General features: G+C 47.4%; 1 protein-coding gene across 10 annotated transcripts in view; it reads left to right on the plus strand.

The window, feature by feature from the left end:
• DISC1 (DISC1 scaffold protein) overlaps window positions 1-20,306 on the plus strand; it is a 337,450-nt gene that overhangs the window by 92,621 nt on the left and 224,523 nt on the right. For 6 of the 10 annotated variants that reach the window (XR_012490698.1, XM_019712899.2, XM_074316477.1 and 3 more), the window contains exons 5-6: window positions 8,646-8,775; window positions 11,924-12,159. Coding sequence is in view for 8 of the 10 variants with exons in the window: in XM_019712899.2 (XP_019568458.2) it covers window positions 8,646-8,775; window positions 11,924-12,159 (366 nt within the window). In the remaining 2 variants the exon portion in view is untranslated. Of the gene's footprint in view, window positions 1-3,243; window positions 3,315-8,645; window positions 8,776-8,871; window positions 8,969-11,923; window positions 12,160-20,306 lie in introns of those variants that run through there. The other 4 variants (XM_019712902.2, XM_074316482.1, XR_012490699.1 and 1 more) reach the window with 3 other exon arrangements.

A 20,306-nucleotide genomic window follows, 5' to 3' on the forward strand; every position in this document is an offset into this window, starting at 1 on the left:
CGTGATCTGATTTCTCTCCCTCTCACTACCAATGGCAGTGATGGTTTTCTAGTTTAAATTTTTTTATTCATCATTTTTTTTTCTTTTTTAAAAAATTTATTGGGGTGACAATTGTTAGTAAAATTACACAGATTTCAGGTGTACAATTCTGTATTACATCATCTATAAATCCCATTGTGTGTTCACCACCCAGAGTCAGTTCTCCTTCCTTCTAGTTTAAATTTAAAAGGCATTTTATTCTCTATATCACTGCATTGTCCAGAACTTGGAATCAATCACATTCACTCCTAAAACTGTCTCTCCCCTTGGCTTTCGTGATGCGCCCTTTCCTGGTCACCTTGCTGCCTTGCTGGCCCTTCTTCTCATCTCCTCTGAGCTCCTGTTCATGTCCCTTCTCCCAGTACTGATGACCCTCTGCTTTGGTTCCAGCCTGGCCTCTCTTCTTACATAACTGCGCTCTTTCTGGGGGGCCCTGACACTCCCATGCTCTAGGTATCATTGATGTACTCATTTCCCTCAAATTTGTGTTTACCCCGATTTCTCTCCAGAGCGCCAACCTACGATTGAGCTGTCTCTCCAACATCTGCCTGATCTATTACTGTTTACTGTCTTTTTAGCCTAAAATTTGACTATCTTTTAAAACTATGTATTAAACTTAGCTTTTGCACACTTTACTCCCTGCATCAGAAAATGAGACTTGAATTAGATCACCGTTTTCCAAACTCCAGTTATTTAGGTATTACCTTGGCTTTTCTTTTGCCAAATCCACCTGTTCTGTTATTAACACAATTAGAAAATGACTAAAAATCAAGTTTTTTCCTACATTTTTCTAGTGCCTATTAACACAATTACATAGCTGTTAATTTTTTAAAAGTTGGCTTTCAACGTGCCAGCTGTCCCTCCAGCCTGTGATTTTTGTCATTCTCAGGATTGTCTGGACACACAGGCTCCCCTAAACCGGAGGCTGTGGCTACAGTTCTCACCGTGGCCACCAGGGGGGCACACTGCCAAGCTGGAGCTCAGGGAGCCCAGAGCTGGACAGAAAGGTTTCTCCCCGGCCAGGGGCTCCTCAGAGTCAGGGGAAATAGAACGCTTTCCAGTGAGCTGTACTTTTTCCGTAGAAATAGACTGGTTGTGTCAATGTGGTAAATTTCAGTACTAATTAATAACACAAACAAGTGCCTCCTGACCTTTTGGAATCAAGTATTTCTTTGCGAATCTGGTGAAAGCTATAGCCTTCTTCCATCATCAACCACACGCCTACAAGCGTGCAGGTGGCTGCGTGCTGACTCAGGACACACACAGATGTGCTCACCCTTCAGGGGGTCTTTGGATCTCAGGGTAAGGAAATTGGCTTAGAATAAGTTTTAAGGAGATGGAAACACCCAAGGACCAGTAGGTACTCCTTTTTTTTTTTTTTTAACTGTCACTTTGTCCATAATAACCCTGGTTTAATTCAACTTTTTAAAACAGCACCGGTTAGTTCTCTGAGCCTTGTGTAGAATGCCACCCGAGTCACCCTCAGTTTGTTTGGGTCCTTCCAGCAGCCCAGAGGATTTCAGCCTCTGCCTTCGTGGGTTAACTGGCTCTTTCCATAGCAGATATGGGCACTCAGATGGCATGGCATCCTGTTCTACACAGCTCAGTAATATCCTGGGTCCCTGGGGTCCTTGCTCAGTGGGGTACAGACACAGCCTGGTTTTACTTCAGGTTTCCTTGGCTGCTGAAGACGTCTTTCCCATTTCGTTTTGATATCTTGGGCAGATAACAGAAACGTGTGGGTCGTTTTCAGTTGCTAATTCACCCATCAGCCCAGTTCAAAGCTTTTCCTATCTAGTGTCTGTAATCCTCTTCTTGTTGGTCATAGTGGCCTCCAGGGCTCCCCGGGGGGCTGGGATCCCCTTGTCAGAGGTGTTGACACACTCTCCCTCTTGTGACACTGGTGTGGGTTCCCCAGTAGGCACTACCCAGACCTTGAGGTGAATGCAGCCTCCTCCATCCCACCTGGGCAGCCACCACTTTTCACACGTCACAGCCTCTTCCTGTGGGGTCCCCTTACTGAAAGGCACACGTGTCATGAGGATAACTTTGTGACGGCCACTTGACTCACGGGAAGATCACGTATCTTTGCCACAGTGAAAGGTGGGTGTTCAGGCCACCCCGTTCCAACCTGTCTCCGCCCTCCATGCTCTCCAGTTCCTTTATCCAGAGGTTTCCAGTGGGATTGACCCCAGGTGCCCATGTGGTGATCAGCTCAATAACGCACCGTTTATTGACCTTTCCTCCTTCTCGCTCCCTCACTCTTGTTTTGTGGGAACCACTTCTCCAAATAACAGCCCAACCACAGATCCTTGTCTCAGACTCTGTTCCTAAGACAACCAGCCTGAGGCAGGGCACTCCCCGTCTTTATGAGTGAGTCTAGTGGGTTTTCTGGTTTTCATTTGGTTTGAGTGGACGATACTCCCTCTTTGCCCCCATGTGGGGCTGTGTGGAGGGGCAGGAAAAGCATCTCTCACGGAGACTCCTTTCCTGCACGGCCAGTAGGTATGCCTTGAGAGTGGCAGTTGATTGTGGTGGCATAGCTTGGAAGTCCCTGACGTGGGGCACCGTACCAACACTGTACAGATTTAGAGTGGGGGACAGTTAGGCCTGTGTCCTTCAGCTTCAGCTTCTAATTCTGGAGCAACCAGAAGATTCCACCTCCATGTCCTGTCACAGCAGTGACCAGAAAAAAACAGAGAGACACCTGTCCTTGCTCCAGTCAAAAGAAAGCGAGTTTTTCCTTTCTCCTAAGAGGAGAGTTTGGCTTGCTTTTACACACATGTATACTTCTCATTTCTCCAACTATACATCCTCTGTGTTTTCCCATTGGACCTTCGCTAATATAATACGAGTATGTATGTGGAAACCGGTCATATTTACAACCTGAATTGTGTGTGCAAAATGTCCTTTATCAAAGGCCTTTTCCCAATGGACACCTTAAAACATATGCGTAAGTAAGCAAAATATAACAGAGTTTAAAACAAAGGTATGCAGTGGTTTTCCAGTGGGGCTTTGCAGGCAGAGCTCTGGTTTGCCTGCCCAGGTACTTCCTGTTAGATCCTTCCAGCCCGATGCGAACAGAAGAGAGGAATGCTGGGTGGCTCGTGATGAGTCTGGACTGAGTTGTTCTTCCTCTGTTCCCTTTAACACATGTGATTCTTTCTGTCATTTAATTGTCATGTCGTGACCATCACCCCATAGGATTCAGTGAGTGACAGTCAGCTCCTCCAAGTTCTCAGATTGGCATGAAGAGACACTGCAGAGGACTAGAAGTAAGTGTTCCAGACATGTTTTACCAGAGATATAAAATGACACAGCCCCGTGCTTATTGCATAAAGATGGTTGTTACTACCAGCATAACAGGATATGTTTCTGAGTCAGAGCTTGAGCTGAGGGCCAAATGGGCACTAGCGAGGCCTGAGTCCCGCTCCCAGAACACCCACTGCTGTCACCTGTCATCGCCTCGAGAAGAGAGGGAGGAGGAAAAATTTAGGGGAAAGTGAAGGTGAAGTGAAGGGGATGCCTCAGAACTTGTTTTCGAATCAGTAGATTAGGAATAGAAGCTTCCGGAGGTCTTCTAAGTCGTCCTCTTTGCTCAAATTCAATGGAAGTCTGTCCTGAAGCTAGTTGCGTTGGGCACGGCGACTATAAACCCACATAAATATCCATGCGCTCCTCTTGCACAGTAGTCACTTCTGTGCGTGGGTTAAGATTGTAGGAAGCGATGATGTTCAGTGTCCTAAGGAATGTGACCTCTATTGCACTCTCCTTGCTTTGTAGACCCAAATCACACATACAAAGGAAGAGCTATAAAGCAACCTGTATCCTGCCTGGCAATTTTACAGTATTCGCTTGTGTTATCAGAATGGCCTCTGTAATTTGTGACACTGTTTGTTATGGCACTTTGTTGGAGGAGGGAGCTAGCTCTAGATTTGAAGCAACTTCAGTGATTACGGGACTGGCACAAACTGCTTCTTCACCACCATCTTCCCAAAGACGGAGAGACAGGACAGGGAAGTCCTATGACTTAAACTGGATGGAATGGTCATCAGTAGGGAGTGATTAGCAGAGGTGTTCAGAGGGCCACTTTCAGCTCTTGTTGCCAGAAACAGTCGTGTCAACTGAGGTTTTCCTGACTGTGATGTGCGAGCATTGCCTTGATAATTTGGGTCCTTCTCTTGACTACAGCTCTACGATTCCAGCTGTGGCACAAAACATCAGTTTTTCTGCCACAATGAAGACTGGCATTCCTGTCTGGGAAAGGGACCCTTGCTGTTATACATACAACTGTGTGAATCACAGCAGTTGCTGTGAGCCTTTCTGCACAGATGACCTGGCAGTGGGGTGTCTGGCCTCCCCACTGCCCTGCCGCAGATGCTTCCGAAGGCGGCCCTCTGAGAAAGGGACGGGCACTGGGGACCTGGGCGTTGGCTGGGGAGGAGATGGCGATGTGCGTTCATCATGGGTGCAGACTCATGAACCAGCTGGCTCAGGAAACGCTGATGCCCAGATGGTGTTTCACTCTTTTCTCAATATCACTGAACTCACAGAAGTCACATGGTGAGTGCTCTCACTGGAATGAATAGTGTTCTGTGCAATTTGGGGCTCAACCATTTTCAGGGGGTGTAGGATCTTATTTCAGAAATGGGTTTTATCCTTCTTTAAATGATTGGTGGAAAAGACAAAATTAGAAAGGCTGGGATTTCCTAGCACTGGGCAGCCCCAGATGGGGGCCTGTGTGACACTTCATGTTGGACCACGGGGCCCGAGACACCCTGAGTCCCCATTGGCACCAAGAGCTGCTCCAGCATCCAACCTCCTGTTTTTAATTCTCGCCCCTGAGCGTCGTGCTCATTTTACACCCTGATCAGTTTACCCCAGCTGACACTGGAGACTACACACTGAGAAGCATTAAATATAATGGGGACAACTTTGTCAGCAGGGCTCGGAGGACTGGGGGTTTGAAACATGGAAGCCTGTCCCTTGCTTCGTTACTGAGCTGCTGTGTGTCCTGGGGCCACCGCTCAGCGACTGTGGATGGCTTTCTATACAGGGAGTCTGAGAGATTGGAGAGAGGAGTTTTGGTGAATCACAGGGGCTTTTCTTATGGATTAAATAATGAATGTGATTAACCATAATGGGGGGAATTCCCAGTTGCCCACCTGTAGCTCCTCGTAGCTAATTTTTAATTCTGTGTTGATTTCCTTCAATAGCTCCCATCCCGACCCAGATGGTATCTGGTTAGGAAATTCAGGAAACTGAATATTTGCATAAGCCGTGCAAATTGGGAAATGAATTAATGCAAAGAAGCGATCTAATGCAATAGAAAGCTGAATATAAACAACTTCTGGATTTTCTAGGCCACAGACTCATTAAATCATTCAATAAACATTTGCTGAGCCCCTGCTCAGTGCTGGGCGCTGGAGACAACCAGAGGTGGGTCAGTCTAGAGCAGTGGCTGTGTGAACAGGCCGAGGCTTGGCGGCCCGGAAGAGGAAGCGCGTCCCACTCCCGCGATGTCAGCGGCTGGTGAGGGTTCCGTTCCAGAGATGTCCTGTTCTGAGCCGTGCAAAGAGCCTCAGAAACATTCCCTCTCACTCCTCCTGTACGGTATGGCCCTGTGGAGGAGTGTCCACTGAACGTGAGCACGGCGTTCGTTTTCCTGGTGCAGACACGAGACGCGAGGGACAGTAAACAGCTCCCTGTGGACGGAGGGGCCTGCACACAGTGGGTGCTCAGCGGTGCCTGTTGAGTAAACTTGATCTCTGTGGTCAGTCGTACAGGGAGCCGTCATTCTCATCCTCATGCTCGTTTTGAAAACCGGAGGGTAAGGTTCAGAGAGGTTAGGTAAGGCCAAGGACACACAGGCAGAGAAGGAGGAATTGCGGCTTGAGCCGCGGTCGTCTGCCTGTGTGTGCTGAGCCCTCCCTGTCTTCTCTGCTGCCCCTGTGGAGCAAGGGACTTAATCAGTGGGTGTGGGTGGCACATGGCAAGAAGCTGGGAGGAAACACGTTCTCATCTTGCTGAGAGCATGTGGTGTCCGGGAAGAGCTGGGACGTGGGACCAGCCGCACGCACGTCTGACTGCGCTTCTTGCTCTCGGGGTGACCGGGAGCAAGTCCCTTAATTTCCCAGCCAGTGTCCTTGCTGACAATACTGTAGTAATAGTATCTTCCCTTTAGGTTTGGAAGGAGAAGTGAGTGTGATGAAAATGACAGTGTCTGGTGTATAGTAAATTTCAATTCATACTAGTTTATTTTACTATTGTCAGTTTAAAATTTGTTATTGCTATTAGTATTATTCGCCGTTAAGCACATGAAACAGAGTGACAGGCCTTAAAATAAATTTCTAATTTGCATGGTATGTTATAGTAAGTAAGTGCTTTTCAAGCTGATTCAGAGAAACCCAGGAACGAAAGCCAGGCTTTCTTTCCCGTAGCTGCTGCTCTGACTTAGGAAAGCCGAGTGACGTATCCCCAACCATCCTTTCTAAAAATATGGGGGCTACTTCCCTGCAGAGCGGGTGCCACGTTGCTGGCTGAGCATTTATCCAGTGCCTTGCGTTTTCCTGTTGGTGTGTTTGTCTCTCTGCCCTGTGCAGGACCCAGGTCTGCTTACAGCCATGTCCCTGGGACCCAAGCACAGTCCATGCTACGTAGTAGGTGGCCTTAGTCATGTTTTTCGTTTTTCTGAATGAATGAATGAGTGAATGAATGAAAGCTTGAAAGGGGTCAGGGTGAAAGGAGATGAACAGAGCACAGCACATATTAGGGTCAGTTACTCATTTTCTTTCTAAGAAATGTGGAAGTGCTGTGACCCTGTGGGTGGACAAACTAGAAGATGCTTCTGCCTGATGGGCCCTGAGGTCATGCCGTGGGTGGCAGCTGGGGTCTGGCTGTGTGGCGGGAAGTCTGGGGCAGCAGGGGACAGGTTGAGTTCATGCCCGACACTGTCGGAAGCTCTAGACGCCTGCTTGTGTACAGAGAAATGCCCTTGATCAATAGCTTGTGGATGGGATTTATTTCACACACAGACATGTCTGTTTTGTCCAAGGGCTACAGTAGGTTGGCTATGTTAAAACCTTTAAGGAAATAGTGCAGCTACTTAGTGGCTGTGGTAGAAAACATTTCTATTACAGTTATAAAAAAAAGTACATGCTCACTATAGAAAACTTCGAAAACAAAGGATTGGCCAAAAGAAGTCATCCCACCACCCAGAGATAAGAACTGATAGCATTTTGGTGGATATTTGCCTGTCTTCTACTTTACACACGTGTTGTTTTTGTAAGAGTGAGTTCATAACATAACATCACCATAAAACCTGCTTTAAAACTAGCGACATACGGTGAGCGTGATCCATGCAGCCGTAGCCCCTGTGGTGGTGACCCAGGGTGCTGGCTGTGCCCATGGTGGCCCCCGTCCTCGTTCGGGGCCACAGCTGCAGTGTTCTCAGGTTTTGGCTGTTAAGACAAACGTGGGATTTTTGTAGCTGATTGTTGTGCAGTCTATGAGTCTTTACATGCAGTGAATTCTTAGAAGTGCGAATATGGGATCAAACGTTGTACTATGTTGTAAGTCTAAGTATTATTCCCTGTGATCACCGAGCTTTATGCTTTATGAAAACTTTGGCGAGTGTTTTGGGTGAAAAAGGATGTTTTATGTTGCTTGAATTGGCAGTTAAAACCATTTTTGATGATAAAAAAGTGTTACAGATTAACCCTTTGTAATTCCTTTTTTGAATTTTTGATAGCTGTAAAGAGATGTGCTCATCTCTTTCTTACTGACTTGCTAGAAGCCTTGAAATTAGCAATATTTCCCCCCTTTTTTTGTTACGTATGTGTCAGTATTTTCCCCATCTTGCTTTTTGCCTTATAGTTTTAGTTACGGAGCTTTCTGAGACATAGTTTCCTTGAATAGCTTGACATAGTTTTGCTTCGGGTTAAGTTTTTTGCTGTCCCGCTGCATTGAGTTAGGAATTGAATACTTGAGGGTGAATTTGTCATCCTTGGGTGCTGAATACCTGCGAAGCAGCTCTCCTGGGAAGCAGCTCACCAGCGCTGGGCTCCAGCCTGTACCGTGTTTCACCAGCATGGCTTCAACCAAACATGCCAACTCCTGCACGAGCCAGAGAAGGAGCCAAACAGATTCTAAGTTGTTTTGACAGTCTTTGCACAAAATCTATCTGAGGAGCTCTGACTCCAGGCTCTGCACACCGGTCACACCTCTTATGAGTCAAGATCAGCTCTGGATAAGGAACATAAAAAAAGAAAATCATTAAGGAGATATTTTGCACTCTTTGTTTTCTTACTGAGCCTTTAAAATATGATGCATGTTTGTACTCTCAGCACACACAGCCCCCTGTGGCGAAGGGCCCTGGAACTGGACAGTGCAGGTCCCATCATAGTAAGTTGGCTCTGCGGACAAGCAGAAGCCCCAACAGATGGTGATTAAAGCAGAGTCATACATTAGGGACGTCACCCCTGTGACCCTCTGAGGATAACAACAGCTGGGGGCCACTTTGTGAAATTTCCTTCTCTTAACATAGTTGTAGCTGTGAGGGTTTCAGCTTCTCCATGTCTGCACCAATATGTTTGTCTTATTTTTAGGGCTGGCGATGACGACACCCAAGCCCCGCTCAGAGTGGAGCCAAAGACGTTGGCACCCAGCGCTCAGGATGACCTGTGTGTGTCCATCAGCAGATGGGACTGGCTTCTTCAGGAGAAGCAGCAATTGCAGGTAAGCTGGTGAAGAACTTTCAGGAATCAGGACAGCACGTTTCTTATCCATTTAAACCGAATGCAGTTAGTGGGTCTTTGCTTTGTCTGACTGTAGTGATGAGAGCTTCTGCTGTCCACCCCCGAGGACAAAGGGCACAGACGGAGGGCTTGTAGGAGCCTCGTCACACACGAGGGGTTGAAAGCTCAGCAAGGTTTGTGCCTGAGTTCATTTTCTTTGTTATCTTTGAATGTGCTTTCCTTGTCTGCCAGGCCGATTTGTCACCTCTTGTGATTTTGACCTTTAGAAAGTTAATTTCGAAGGCAGAAGTAAGTCCTTTGTGAAAGTCCCATCAAGTGGGACTGGGAGTAGCAGCTGTTAGGAGGCAGAGTTGTAAGTGTGGACCGGGCCAGGCAGGCGTGTCTGGGAATGACCAGCAGCCATCACGTGGGAGCTCTGGTTGGCCCAGAGCAGTGGATGAACATTGGCCAAGAATCAGTAGGGGTTAGAAAATAGCTGCAGCACTGAGCTGAAGCCAGGAGGCCATCAGGAGCTCTGGGAGGTGGCGGGGCCCTAGAGGCAGGGTCCTTTGAGACTGGAGAACTTGAGGCCTGCATGGGGAGCAGTGAGGAAACACGGACTGGAGACAACATGACTTCTGGAGAGAGCACAGCTCACTCACACCCGAGTCCAAATCCCGCTTAGGCTCTAAGTAGTGGAATGAACTCAGAGAAGTTCGTGGGGGCCTGCGCAAGCTATGGACCCCCCAACCCTACCCCCTCACACAAGGTATTCTTGTCAAAGTTTGCCCATCCAGGTGCCTACAACAGCAGGGGGCAAAGGGAAGCAGAAGTCATTCCAATTTGAAACTATGCTCCAGTAAACCGAACACGTAGATGTTGTCTGAGCAGCATCGCAAAGTTTGGATAGCTGAGAATGTGAGATCTGGTGTTTGGTTTTGAACAATATGCACCAATTAAAGGTCCGCACACTCCTGATCACGTCAGAGTGCATGGAAGTGATTTCAGCCCGGGGCACTCAGTGTCTGAAGGGGACGTTCGTGACTCTGGGGGAAGGTGGATCTTCGTTTGTTCAGCAGGAGTTTATTGAGTGCCTACTATGTGCCATGTACTGTTTGAAATGCTTAGGACGCCTGTGGAGTTGGTGTTCTAGGGGTTGGGAATGGGGAGAGAGACTAGGAACGACAAACATCATCGTGCCTCAGTTATGTACCTAGTAGGTAGCAGGTGGCAGAGCTGCCATGCACAGAACCAGGTGAGGGGGGTGGGGTCTGCTCGGTGAGAGGTGAGGGTGAAGCAAGTGCTTGAGGTGGAGACGGAGCAGGCCCTGGGGCTCTCTGCATCTCCGGCACAGGTAACAGCCACCTGGAGGCAGCAGTGTGTTCCACGTGCAGCCAGGCGGCAGCGCATGGAGAACGGAGAAGAGAAGGTTGGAGGTAAATGGGCCATGTTGGGCCTGGCGGCCTTTGTAAGGACTTGGGCTTTTCTCTGATTGGAATGGGATGCCATTGGAGGGCTATAAGCAGTGAAATGACGTAATCTGACCACACTTTAAAAGGATCACTTTGACTTCTGTGTGAAGAATGGGATTAGGGCCACGATGGAAAACTGTGTGGTGGTTCTTCAAAAAATTAAAAATAGAATTATCACATGATCCAGCAGTTCCACTTCTGGGTCTATGCCCCAAAGGATTCAAAGCAGGGACTCAAAGAGGAATGTTCACAGCAGCATTATTCGCAATAGCCACGAGGTGAAAACAGCCCAAGTGTCCATCGATGGATAAACAAAATGTGGTCCATCCGTACATTAGAATATCAGCTTTAAAAAAGAAGGAAGGAAATTCTGACATAGGCTACAACATGGATGAACCTGGAGGACATTTTGTTGAGTGAAATAAGCCAGTCACAAAATGACAAATACTGTGTGATTCCACTTATACGAAGTATCTAGAGTCGTCAAAATCGTAGGGACAGAAAGTAGAAGGGTGGTTGCCAGGGGCTGGGGGGCGGGGAGTTAATGTTTAATGGGGACTGTTTGTTTTGCAAGATGAGAAGAGTTCGGTGGGTAGATGGTGGGCATGGTTGCACAACAATATGAATGCAATTAATACCACTGAACATGTAAAAATGGTTAAGGTGGTAAACTTTATATTACATATATTTTACCACACTTACAAAAAAAAAAAAGTGTGTGAGAAGTCAAAAGTAGAAGTAGGGAGGTTAGTTGGGAGACATGTCAATAATACTGTTATTTTCTTAGAACATCTTGGAGGGGGAGCGTCTGTAGTTTCTGGCCCCTCCCTCCCCTACAGGAAGTAGGGTCTGGAGGTAGAACTGTAGGTGATCTGACCTTGGGGTTGAGAGAATGTGGACAGGCAATGCAGAGATGCCCAGGCTTAGAGCTGCACTCTTACCAGCCAGAAACCAATGCAGGAAACATGGAAGGCTGTTAAGTAAGAGTCTCGTTTGAATTCGGAAGCCTGTGGGCAATAAGATGTTATCTGTTGTACCACCGCACACACCTGCACATGGGGGGTGTTCAGTTACCTGCTGGTTAAGACTGGACGATACTCTAAGAGTCTTCGGGTTTTGGTTTACTGTGTTAGTGGAAATGAGATTTGTCTGATACTCCTGTGAACTTTAGACGCTACAACACTGTCTGCAACATCTCATTGTTCTTCAGTCCTGTGGACTCAAGAAGCTATGATTTGTAATCTTTTTCTACGTGCTAAATTTTTATGTTTGGGGTCTGACCAACCAGGGATTGATTGCTTTTCTGTTTGCTCTGTGGCTCGTGTTACCTGCTTAGCTCACATCTCAGGTACACGATGTTTGCTCCCCTATGTTCTAGCTCATCACCTGAAATGAGGTAAGTCGTCTATATTTTTGCTGGGTTCTTGGTGACTTAAATTCTTGGCTCACCTCTCACAGTTATTTAATGTGTGGGAGGGCATGTTTTTCTTTATGCCAAGTTATCAGAAATAAAAAGCTGGCATGATTTTTCCAGTTCAGCAAAACCCTGCCGGCCTCTGAAGGGGAACGTTACTGCCCTCGTGCATATGGCTGACTCTCGTTGAAATGACTCATCAGCAGAGCAGCCTGCCAAGAGTAGAGCTCATTTATAAAACCTGGTCTCTCCATTTTCCACAGAAAGAAATTGAAGCCCTCCAAGCGAGGATGTCTGTGCTGGAAGCAAAAGATCAACAGCTGAGAAGGGAAATAGAAGCACGAGAGCGTGTCCTCCCATGGCAGGGCTGTGACCTGGCCGCCCTGCTGGGCAGGCTGTCCCTGGATGAGCTGCAGGAGGTCAGCGAGGCCCTGCACGACACCCTGGCTTTCGCCAGCCAGATCCCCCTCCATGCAGGGCCACCTAAAGCCATCAGGAGGTACTGGTGATTTCCTACCTGGTTTTGGGCCGCTCAACTCCGTGACCTGTTTATGGGCTTGAGGTTGTCTGCTGTCCCTCCTATATAAACATTTATCAGAGCAGTGCTGTAGGTTTTCAGTGGAAGCGCTATCAGTATTTTGCCCACTCATACCCATGACCCTCTCCACTCTGTTGTCCCTCCCCATGTCCAAACACTCCTGTGAGCTCTGTTGGAGCTCACCTGGGTGGAGATTCTGATGCCAACCCCTGCTGAGGATGGTCATCTGGAGGAAGGTGACCTAGACCTCTTGCCAAGGGAGGGGGGAGGCTGTGATGAGGGATAGACTCAGCAATGACAGTGTTTTCATCTGGCAAAATGCATGATTATTGACGAGAGCTAACATTTACTGAGGGCTTACCATGTGCCAGGCACTCTGCTAAGCTTTGCTCCATGAATCGCTTCTACCATTGTATCCATTTTATAGACGAGGAGAAGAAAGTTTAAGATGGTTAATAATTTGCCCAAAGTGCCCATGAATAAGAGGCAAAAGGGACACTTAAGCTCCTGTTCATTAATCCAGAGGCCAGTTTCTTGTCCACTCAGAATCACCCCTGTGTTCTGGGTTGTGGAATATCCACAAGATACACTCTACCTTGTGCCCTTCTGGGGACCAAAATCGGATTTTGGGGGAAGACAGAAGCCACACTTACATGTGATCGCCAGGAAGGTGGGGGGTGCGGACTGCAGGTGCCGTGGGGACAGAGTGATGAGAGAGAGGGCTTCGTGACCCCTCGGGCATCATGGTGAAGGCAACACTGACTGGAGCCCACCACCCGTGGTGGGTGACAATGGACTCTGCCATCTGACCATCCGGACTCAACTTCCTTTCTCGCACCTCACAAGGAGAGGCATGGGGCTGTTCTCTGCCTCGGGCATCAACCCGGAAAACCACCGTTGTTCTGTGGTTTTCCATATAGGAAGGAAGGCACACCTTTCCCAAACCCACAGGCTATGGCATGGACTCCCAGAAACCGAGCGTTTGAAAGAAGCGGATGTGGTCTGTGGCTCAACAGATCAGATTGCTGGGTCTGGTATTTTTTAACTAATTGTATACAATCCCATTAACTTAACTTTTACTATGACGTATTGGATGTCTTTTAGAAAATGCTGACTTGGGGGTTTATCCCAGAGGTGCCCCAGCCAGAAGAATGCACCTTACATGCATCGATAGCTGTCTCTGTTTATTATGAGAATAGCATCATCTTAGGCGAGACGGAGAGACCCAGACAAATTGTGGTAATAGGCAAATCTTAAATCTTATGCAGAGAGGTTGCAGGGACTAACATTGTTACAAAAACCTGGAGACACACACCACTCAGCATCATAACTATGATTATTCTCGTCCGTAGAGATTATTCAGAGGCCGGCTGTAAACCCAGGGTTGCTGTCTGGGGAGAAGCTGCTTCCGATTTCCTCAGCTCAGTAATGGGCGAGATTGTCTGGTGTCTCCCGAGAGGGGTCTGAGCTAAGGGGTCTCTAAGCACGGGCAGCCTGGGCAACCAAGCGGCAGCTGGTTCAGGTCAGAGAGGTCTACCTGCCGTCCACGGAGAGGCATGGAGGGGAGGAGGAGGAAATGGAGGGGTGAGGCCTGCTGCCAGAGGAGCTGCGAGTCATCACGAAACGAAGATTTCCACTAGCTGATGCTGAAGGGCCCGCCTGCATCTAGAATATTTTGCAGATTCTGATTTTGTGGAATAGGTTAAAATAAACTGCTTTTTAAAAATAACAGCCATTGTGTTCCTAATAGCCTCCAGATAAGCCCCCTGCAAAGGTCCCTGGGCCGACTCTGACCATCCAGGTGCTGTGTGCTCAAGCTCTTCCGTTTCTGAGTGAGTCACTGCTGACGCCTGGCATGTCACTGGGCCAGGGACCAGGATGGGACTTGTGGGGTGGCACCTGTTCCTAGTAGTGGGGACCTTGACTTGCCATTGTGTCCTTCTGTTTCCTTTTGAAAGTCATCATCGCAGGCAGAGAAAAGTTTACCAAAGCACAACATGGAAAAGAAGGGAGGGGGCTGGGGAGGAAGGATGGGCTTTGAAGCCGCCTAGCTGGGCGGGTGCAGAGAGGATGCCACCTTCCGTATAGATTTAAAAAAAAGAAGACTGTTTTGTGCTAGAGTAAATTTACTATGATTTTTTAAAAGAAAACAGAACAAAGGAGAGTGAAAAAGTGGCTATCTATTTTTAAATATTTTAATATTTTACAAGTTCTCTGCTTTTTTACAACATGGGTCTGTTATTAATTATTATTACTATCCTCATGATTATTTAGGCAGTTCTTGGGAGGCCTGTAATTTGTAGACTCATCTGTTCTTCTTTCATAACTTAGGTGTCAGATTGATTATTTTCAGCTAGAGCCCCGTGGGAGACAATCGTCTTACAATGATGGCAGCTAGTTCTCCTATTATTGTGACTGAAAGTCAGCTCTTGGCACACGTGAGTGCATGTGACCTGCTGTAAAGGTTTTTCTTCTGGACCATTTCAATTTTTATTTTCCATTATTATCACCTCGGGAAGTGTTCTGTACTTCATTTCTTTGTAATTGGGGGTGTCTTCTGCAATCCTCTCTTCCCTTTTATCAAATGTCTTGCTTGCCGACACATCCCAAGAATGTTTCCTATTTGTGGGTTGTGTGTTACTGTTCTCTGCTTGAATTCCTCAGATAGTAACTCTGCAGACTAGACAGTTCTTCAGACCTTGAGCTCAAGGTCGAAAGCACTCCCAGCAGAAGATAGTTCAGCTCTGTCAGACAGGCCCCTTTCAAGTGACTGCAGGAATATCCCAGGTGGGAAATGCCAGTTCACTGCTTTCTGGGAATTTAGTTGCTAAGAGCACTGCTTTGCTGAGCTGCTAATGGGGTGATTTATCGGTCCTGTGCTGAGCCCCAGGCTGCTGGGGTGACTGAACCAGAGCCTCCACATTTCCCTTAGATGCTTGCAGGGGTCCCTGTGCCTCATATATGGGGTCGTTCTGCTGCTGCTGTCATTACCACTTTGTACTTCCTTTTGGCAAATTCCCTCAGTTTCCTCTGCAAGTCATCATGGTATTACTGTCTGAATCCCTTATTCAGCTACTTGTTTAGTCAACTGGGTTTTTTCTTGCTATTCATTCATTTTGTTCATCACAGTCTATTAAAATGTGTAAATCTTTACCCACTGAAACATTGTAGGAAGTGAAGTTGATAATAGCCCCAGTTTCAGGAATCTGGCTGCTCTATTGCTTTGTCAGCAGATTTTGAAAGAGCCTGAGAGGCGTGAGGTTAAAACAGTTTCCACACACGTTAGCTGTGTATGTGCTTGTTCTTAAGTGTGACGGCAGGTAGCTGAAGATGGTTCAGAAAAGCATAATAAACCCAAAGCAGAAAGTAAAACCTTTGGGGCAAACTTCATAGTTACGGAAAGCACACGTTTGAAAATTCAGGAGAAACAGCATACATTTAAAACAATTAGTATTAAATGGAAATGCATGCAATTCAGGGTATTTCTTTAAAAACAACCCTGGGAGCAATGGGACATTGCTTATGAAATTGTCAGAATCACGAAATCTGAAGTTGCCTTTGGATCCCTAACAGAACAAACCCAGAGGCGTGACCGTATCTCACAGCAGTTTTGTGGAGAAAAACTTGAGCCTAAGAATTGAAATCTTGTTTGAATGTTTTAAATACATTCGGGTTATGACAATAGTTGAAAATCTGGAGCTAGTTTGGTTACCAGTCTTCAAAAAATAAGAGGCCAGTTATTGATTTTCTTATTGTAAAAAGGTCTCATTAAACAACTTGGGAGGAGTGAAGGAGTGAGGAGTGAGGACCTGAATATAATGCCCTTCGTATTTTTGACTGATGTTCTCATCTCTCTTTATCAGACGACTAAAATCTCTTAGACAAATGTCTGTAAGTCAGAATGTTTTTGGCATGTGAATTACAATTTTGGTTTCGAATGTGATTGTTTGAGCGGCAGTGAGGAAGAGCTGGTTGAGTGAACACTAGGAGAAGTGGGTAAGCCAAATACCAAGGTAATCAGCAGAAAATAAAGCTGTGATTTTTGATTGAACTGGACTTAGGTGCAAGCTGTGACTCTGTAATGTTGGGTGGATGGGAACTGGCAAGACATGGCATGGGGCGAGGCGAGGGTGTGTGCACACGTGGGCACACCTGTGTGCTCTGTCTGACTCTTATCAGCAGATCTGAAAAATTCTCAAATCCAGTGAATTCAGGATTAGGGCTCGTTTCCTCTGCTCAGTATCTTGACATCAGCACATCGACCCCAGGAAATCTTTTCTAAGAAATTAGGAATCCTTGTTCTCTCTCTCTCTCCCTCTCTCCCACCTTCCCTCTCTCTGTCCCTCCCGCCCTTTTTAGGAGTACTTATATGGGTTACGTAGATGTATTTTATTAACAAGAGTTTATGGTCTTATAACATATGACATGCCAGTCTCAGTTTGCTGGGTAGTTGGGGATGTTGGACTTTACCACAAAGACTGTGGAGTGACAGAACATAGTGTCCTACTTAAAGTTCAGGGCCAGGATCCCTGAAATTCAGAGAAAAATGCAGCCAGGACATGTGTCACTAGTGGGGGACATGTGTCACTAGTGGGGTCCATATTCAGGGGAAGAGTTGAAGAGCTGAGACTCCGAGTGTTTCTTTGGCCTGTTTTGCTTTGCTTCTTTCACTTAGTGGCCTCTGATTGGGCCAGAGCGGGAAACATCAAGTATATTTACTTCACCCTAGTTAGAAATTCTTGTGCTCTGTTCCTGTCGGGTTACTCTAAAACATTTTCTTACTCTCATACAGGTGTGGTTATTTGTATGAAGGATTTATTTAAAAATCTTTCTATGCTTCATTATCTCCCAAAGATGATCTGGCTTTGTGATGAGCATGCGTGTGAGTGTCTGTCCTCTGAGTGGGACTGTTGTCACACTCCTATCCCGCCACTGAGCTGGGCAGAGAGTCATGCTGTGCCGATGTGGTGAGGACACCACTAAGGTGTCGGAGCCTTGCCGTCGGTATAGACGTCCTTGCGCTGCCCCGGGCAGCCTGTCCCAAGAGTAAATGTCCCAGTTGACCGCCATGTACAATGGTTTGCTCTTGACAAGTATGTGTGCCTGTCGTGCCTTCACGAAATCATCTGAAGCCTAGAGGAATACTCGGCATTTTTGTTGTCTGTGTCCTGTATATTTCCCATCGGTGACATGTGACATTATCAGCTGCAAGGAGAGAAGGGCCCTAGGAAGGAAAAAGGCCAAGTAGATAAAATCCTGCATTTCCTAAAGCTGTTTTTATTGTCATTTTCTTAAACAGTCTCCCCGACAGAAGGTTAGTGGACTGAGCAGTAATTGGTGGGGTCGTTAATGTCACCGTATTCTTTTTTTTTTTTTTTTTTTAAATTCAAGACCCAAGTAGTGCCTCTGCTAGGGAAGCTGTCATTTTGCCCTTCATGTCATTTCTACTTTGCTTCAGTAACAATCTCATTCTCAAACTTATCTTTACTAAACAAGACACAGGGGATGGAATTGGGAATGGAGGAGGGGGCGGGGTGGCAAGGAGAAGGCTGTTTGGAGACAGAGTTGATGTTTTCCCTTTCCCATGGCTTTTTAAAAATGGGCCTTCAGCATAAGGCCACGTGTACAGGTAGGAAGAGGGGCAGGCAGCTGCCAGCAGACAGCAGACTCCCTGCACGCATGGTTCTGAGGCTGCAAAGCTCTTGCTTCCTTAGTGAAATGACAGCGATCTGGCTATCACTAATGTTGGAGGGCCCTTTAGATAATCGATGTGTTCGGTACGTTCTCTGAATCTCTACGAATAAAATCACGTTAGCGAAAGAATCTTGGATGGTAAGACTGGAAGTTTCGTAGAAATAACCTGATCCACCTTCCTCACTTTACAGCTGAGGAAACAGCCCCAGGAGAAAGTGACTGGTTCGAGACATACCGGAATTTAGTGGGGTGCTGTTGGAATTCTCTGAGTGCCATTCATATTCTTGGGCAGTAGAGGTCAGATGCGAGTGGGGACAGAGCTTGTTTTTCAAAGGCTTGTGTCAGGCAGGTGTGTGGTTGGCACCCTGGTGTGAGTCTAATGCAGGGGGTGGTGCTGGCTGTGTTAGTGGGGGAGGGAAAGCATAAGGACTGGCCGATGGACACAGAGGAGAGGTCGTTTCTCAAGGGCACTCACTCATGGGGGTCCACCCAGGCCTGTCTGCTGTTGGCGGTCCAGAGGACAAGGACCAATGGAACTGCTGACCTGTGTTCCCACCTGGGATCTGTCCTGCACCGCGATGGGTGTTACATGTAGACACTAGGCCTGCACATCCAAGAAATAGCCATCGCTTCAAAGTAGCCACTGCTTGACCACTGCTTGGGCCTGTATGTGTGCTCACTGCAGGGTGACCCACCCTTGGGAGGGATGCCCTGAAGAGGTCCTGGCAGGAGGGAAGACTCTTCTGGTCTTGGCTGCCAGGACCAGCTCTGGGTGGGTGGGTAGGCCTCTTTGCCTTGCCGATGCTTCACCCTGAGAGTAAGGAGGGGCAGGGCAGGGCCTCTGATGCTGGGAGTATTGGGAGTATTGAAAGTATTACCAGAGAGTTTCTTACCAGGCTTTTGAGTTATGCCTCCCTAAGTAGTGAACAAATATGGAGTGAACAGTTGTTAGTTGCTATTTGACCAGGGTATGGGGTCCCCTAACCAAACGGACAGCTAATGCAGCTATGTGTTTTGGGGGAAGATTGGCAGGATGCTCTAAGCACAGTCACACACCCTGAACTTTACAGAGTGGCCCTCTGGCTTCGGCACAAGGTGGCAGTGAGGATGCCTTGGGTGCTGGCTGGAGGCAGCCGTGTCCTTTGCAGCCATCCAGCTCTCCACGTGTTGCCCTTCCCATGTCAGCATGGATCAGTTTCTCAGGGCTGCCATGCCACAGGTGAGTGGCGTCCACACAGCTGAAATTTATCGCGCTTAGACATTCAACGTCAGGTGTCAGCAGGGCTGGTTCCTTCTGAGGGCTCCATCTGTTCCAGTCTCTCTCCTTGGCTTGTAGATGACCACCTCTCCCTGTGTCTCTCAGTGTCTTCCCTTTGTGTGTTTCCGCGTCCAAATTTCTCCTTTTTATAAGGACACCAGTTATATTGGAGTAGGATGCACCTTAGCGGCCTCATCTTAACTAATTGAATTTGCAATGACACTATTTCCAAATAAGGTCACATTCTGAGGTATGGGGGGTTAGGACATCAACATATGTGTTTTAGGGGGACACAGTTCAACTTGTACACAGTCAATGGAAAGAAACCATTCAAAAGAGAAAAGTGAAAGAGAGCAAGACTTTTAAGAGGTGAACTTTCACAAGAAGGAAAGGAGATTTCACTGGGGCTCTGAGTCTTGAATGTCTTCTTTCTTTCTCACGTGAAACTCCACCGATAGCAACATGGTAAACAGCAGTCATGGCCTTCAGTCCCCACTTGTGCTGGGGCAGTGGTGGGACATGGGGGCAAAGAGGGGCATCTCAGCATCCTGGGGTTTGAGCTGCCTGTGATAGAGGTGAGGAGATTCCCATGATGCCCCACCTCCTCCTTGGAAAGGTGACAAGAAGGTGAGCGTCAGCCATTCAGTACCCACTGTGTGCCAGGTACTTCTCCATGACAGATCCTTGCCCCCTGCAGTCTTTCCAGCGGAGAAGGCAGAAATAAACAGTAACATAATAAATAAGTATATCACATAGTAGGTTAGCAGGTAGTGAATGCTGTGGGAGGAAAACATAGGCGAGGATGTGAAATCTGCTGTTTTAAGTGGAGAAATCAGGGTGGGATCCCTGAAAGGGTAAGATTAGAGCAAGGCTTTGAAGGTAGGAGGGAGTTGTTACTGTGTGTCCCAGGGGAGAGTGTCCAGGCAGAGGGGCCTGTGCCAGCCGAGGCAGATGCGGGGAGCTGTCAGGAAGCCTGTGTGGCAGGGTGGGGTGTGTGGAGGAGGACATTGTAGGGTAGGAGGTCAGAGGTGTGATGGGAGATGGGTGTGTTGGTCCTGGTGACTTGGCTGTAGCTGGGTGTGCGAGAGCTGAACAGTGACATTGTATGTGACGGGCTCGAGAAGACTCACCCTGACTACCGTCTTGAGACAGACTG

This window comes from Rhinolophus sinicus, linkage group LG12 (assembly GCF_036562045.2).
Source record: "Rhinolophus sinicus isolate RSC01 linkage group LG12, ASM3656204v1, whole genome shotgun sequence".
NCBI lineage: Eukaryota > Metazoa > Chordata > Mammalia > Chiroptera > Rhinolophidae > Rhinolophus > Rhinolophus sinicus.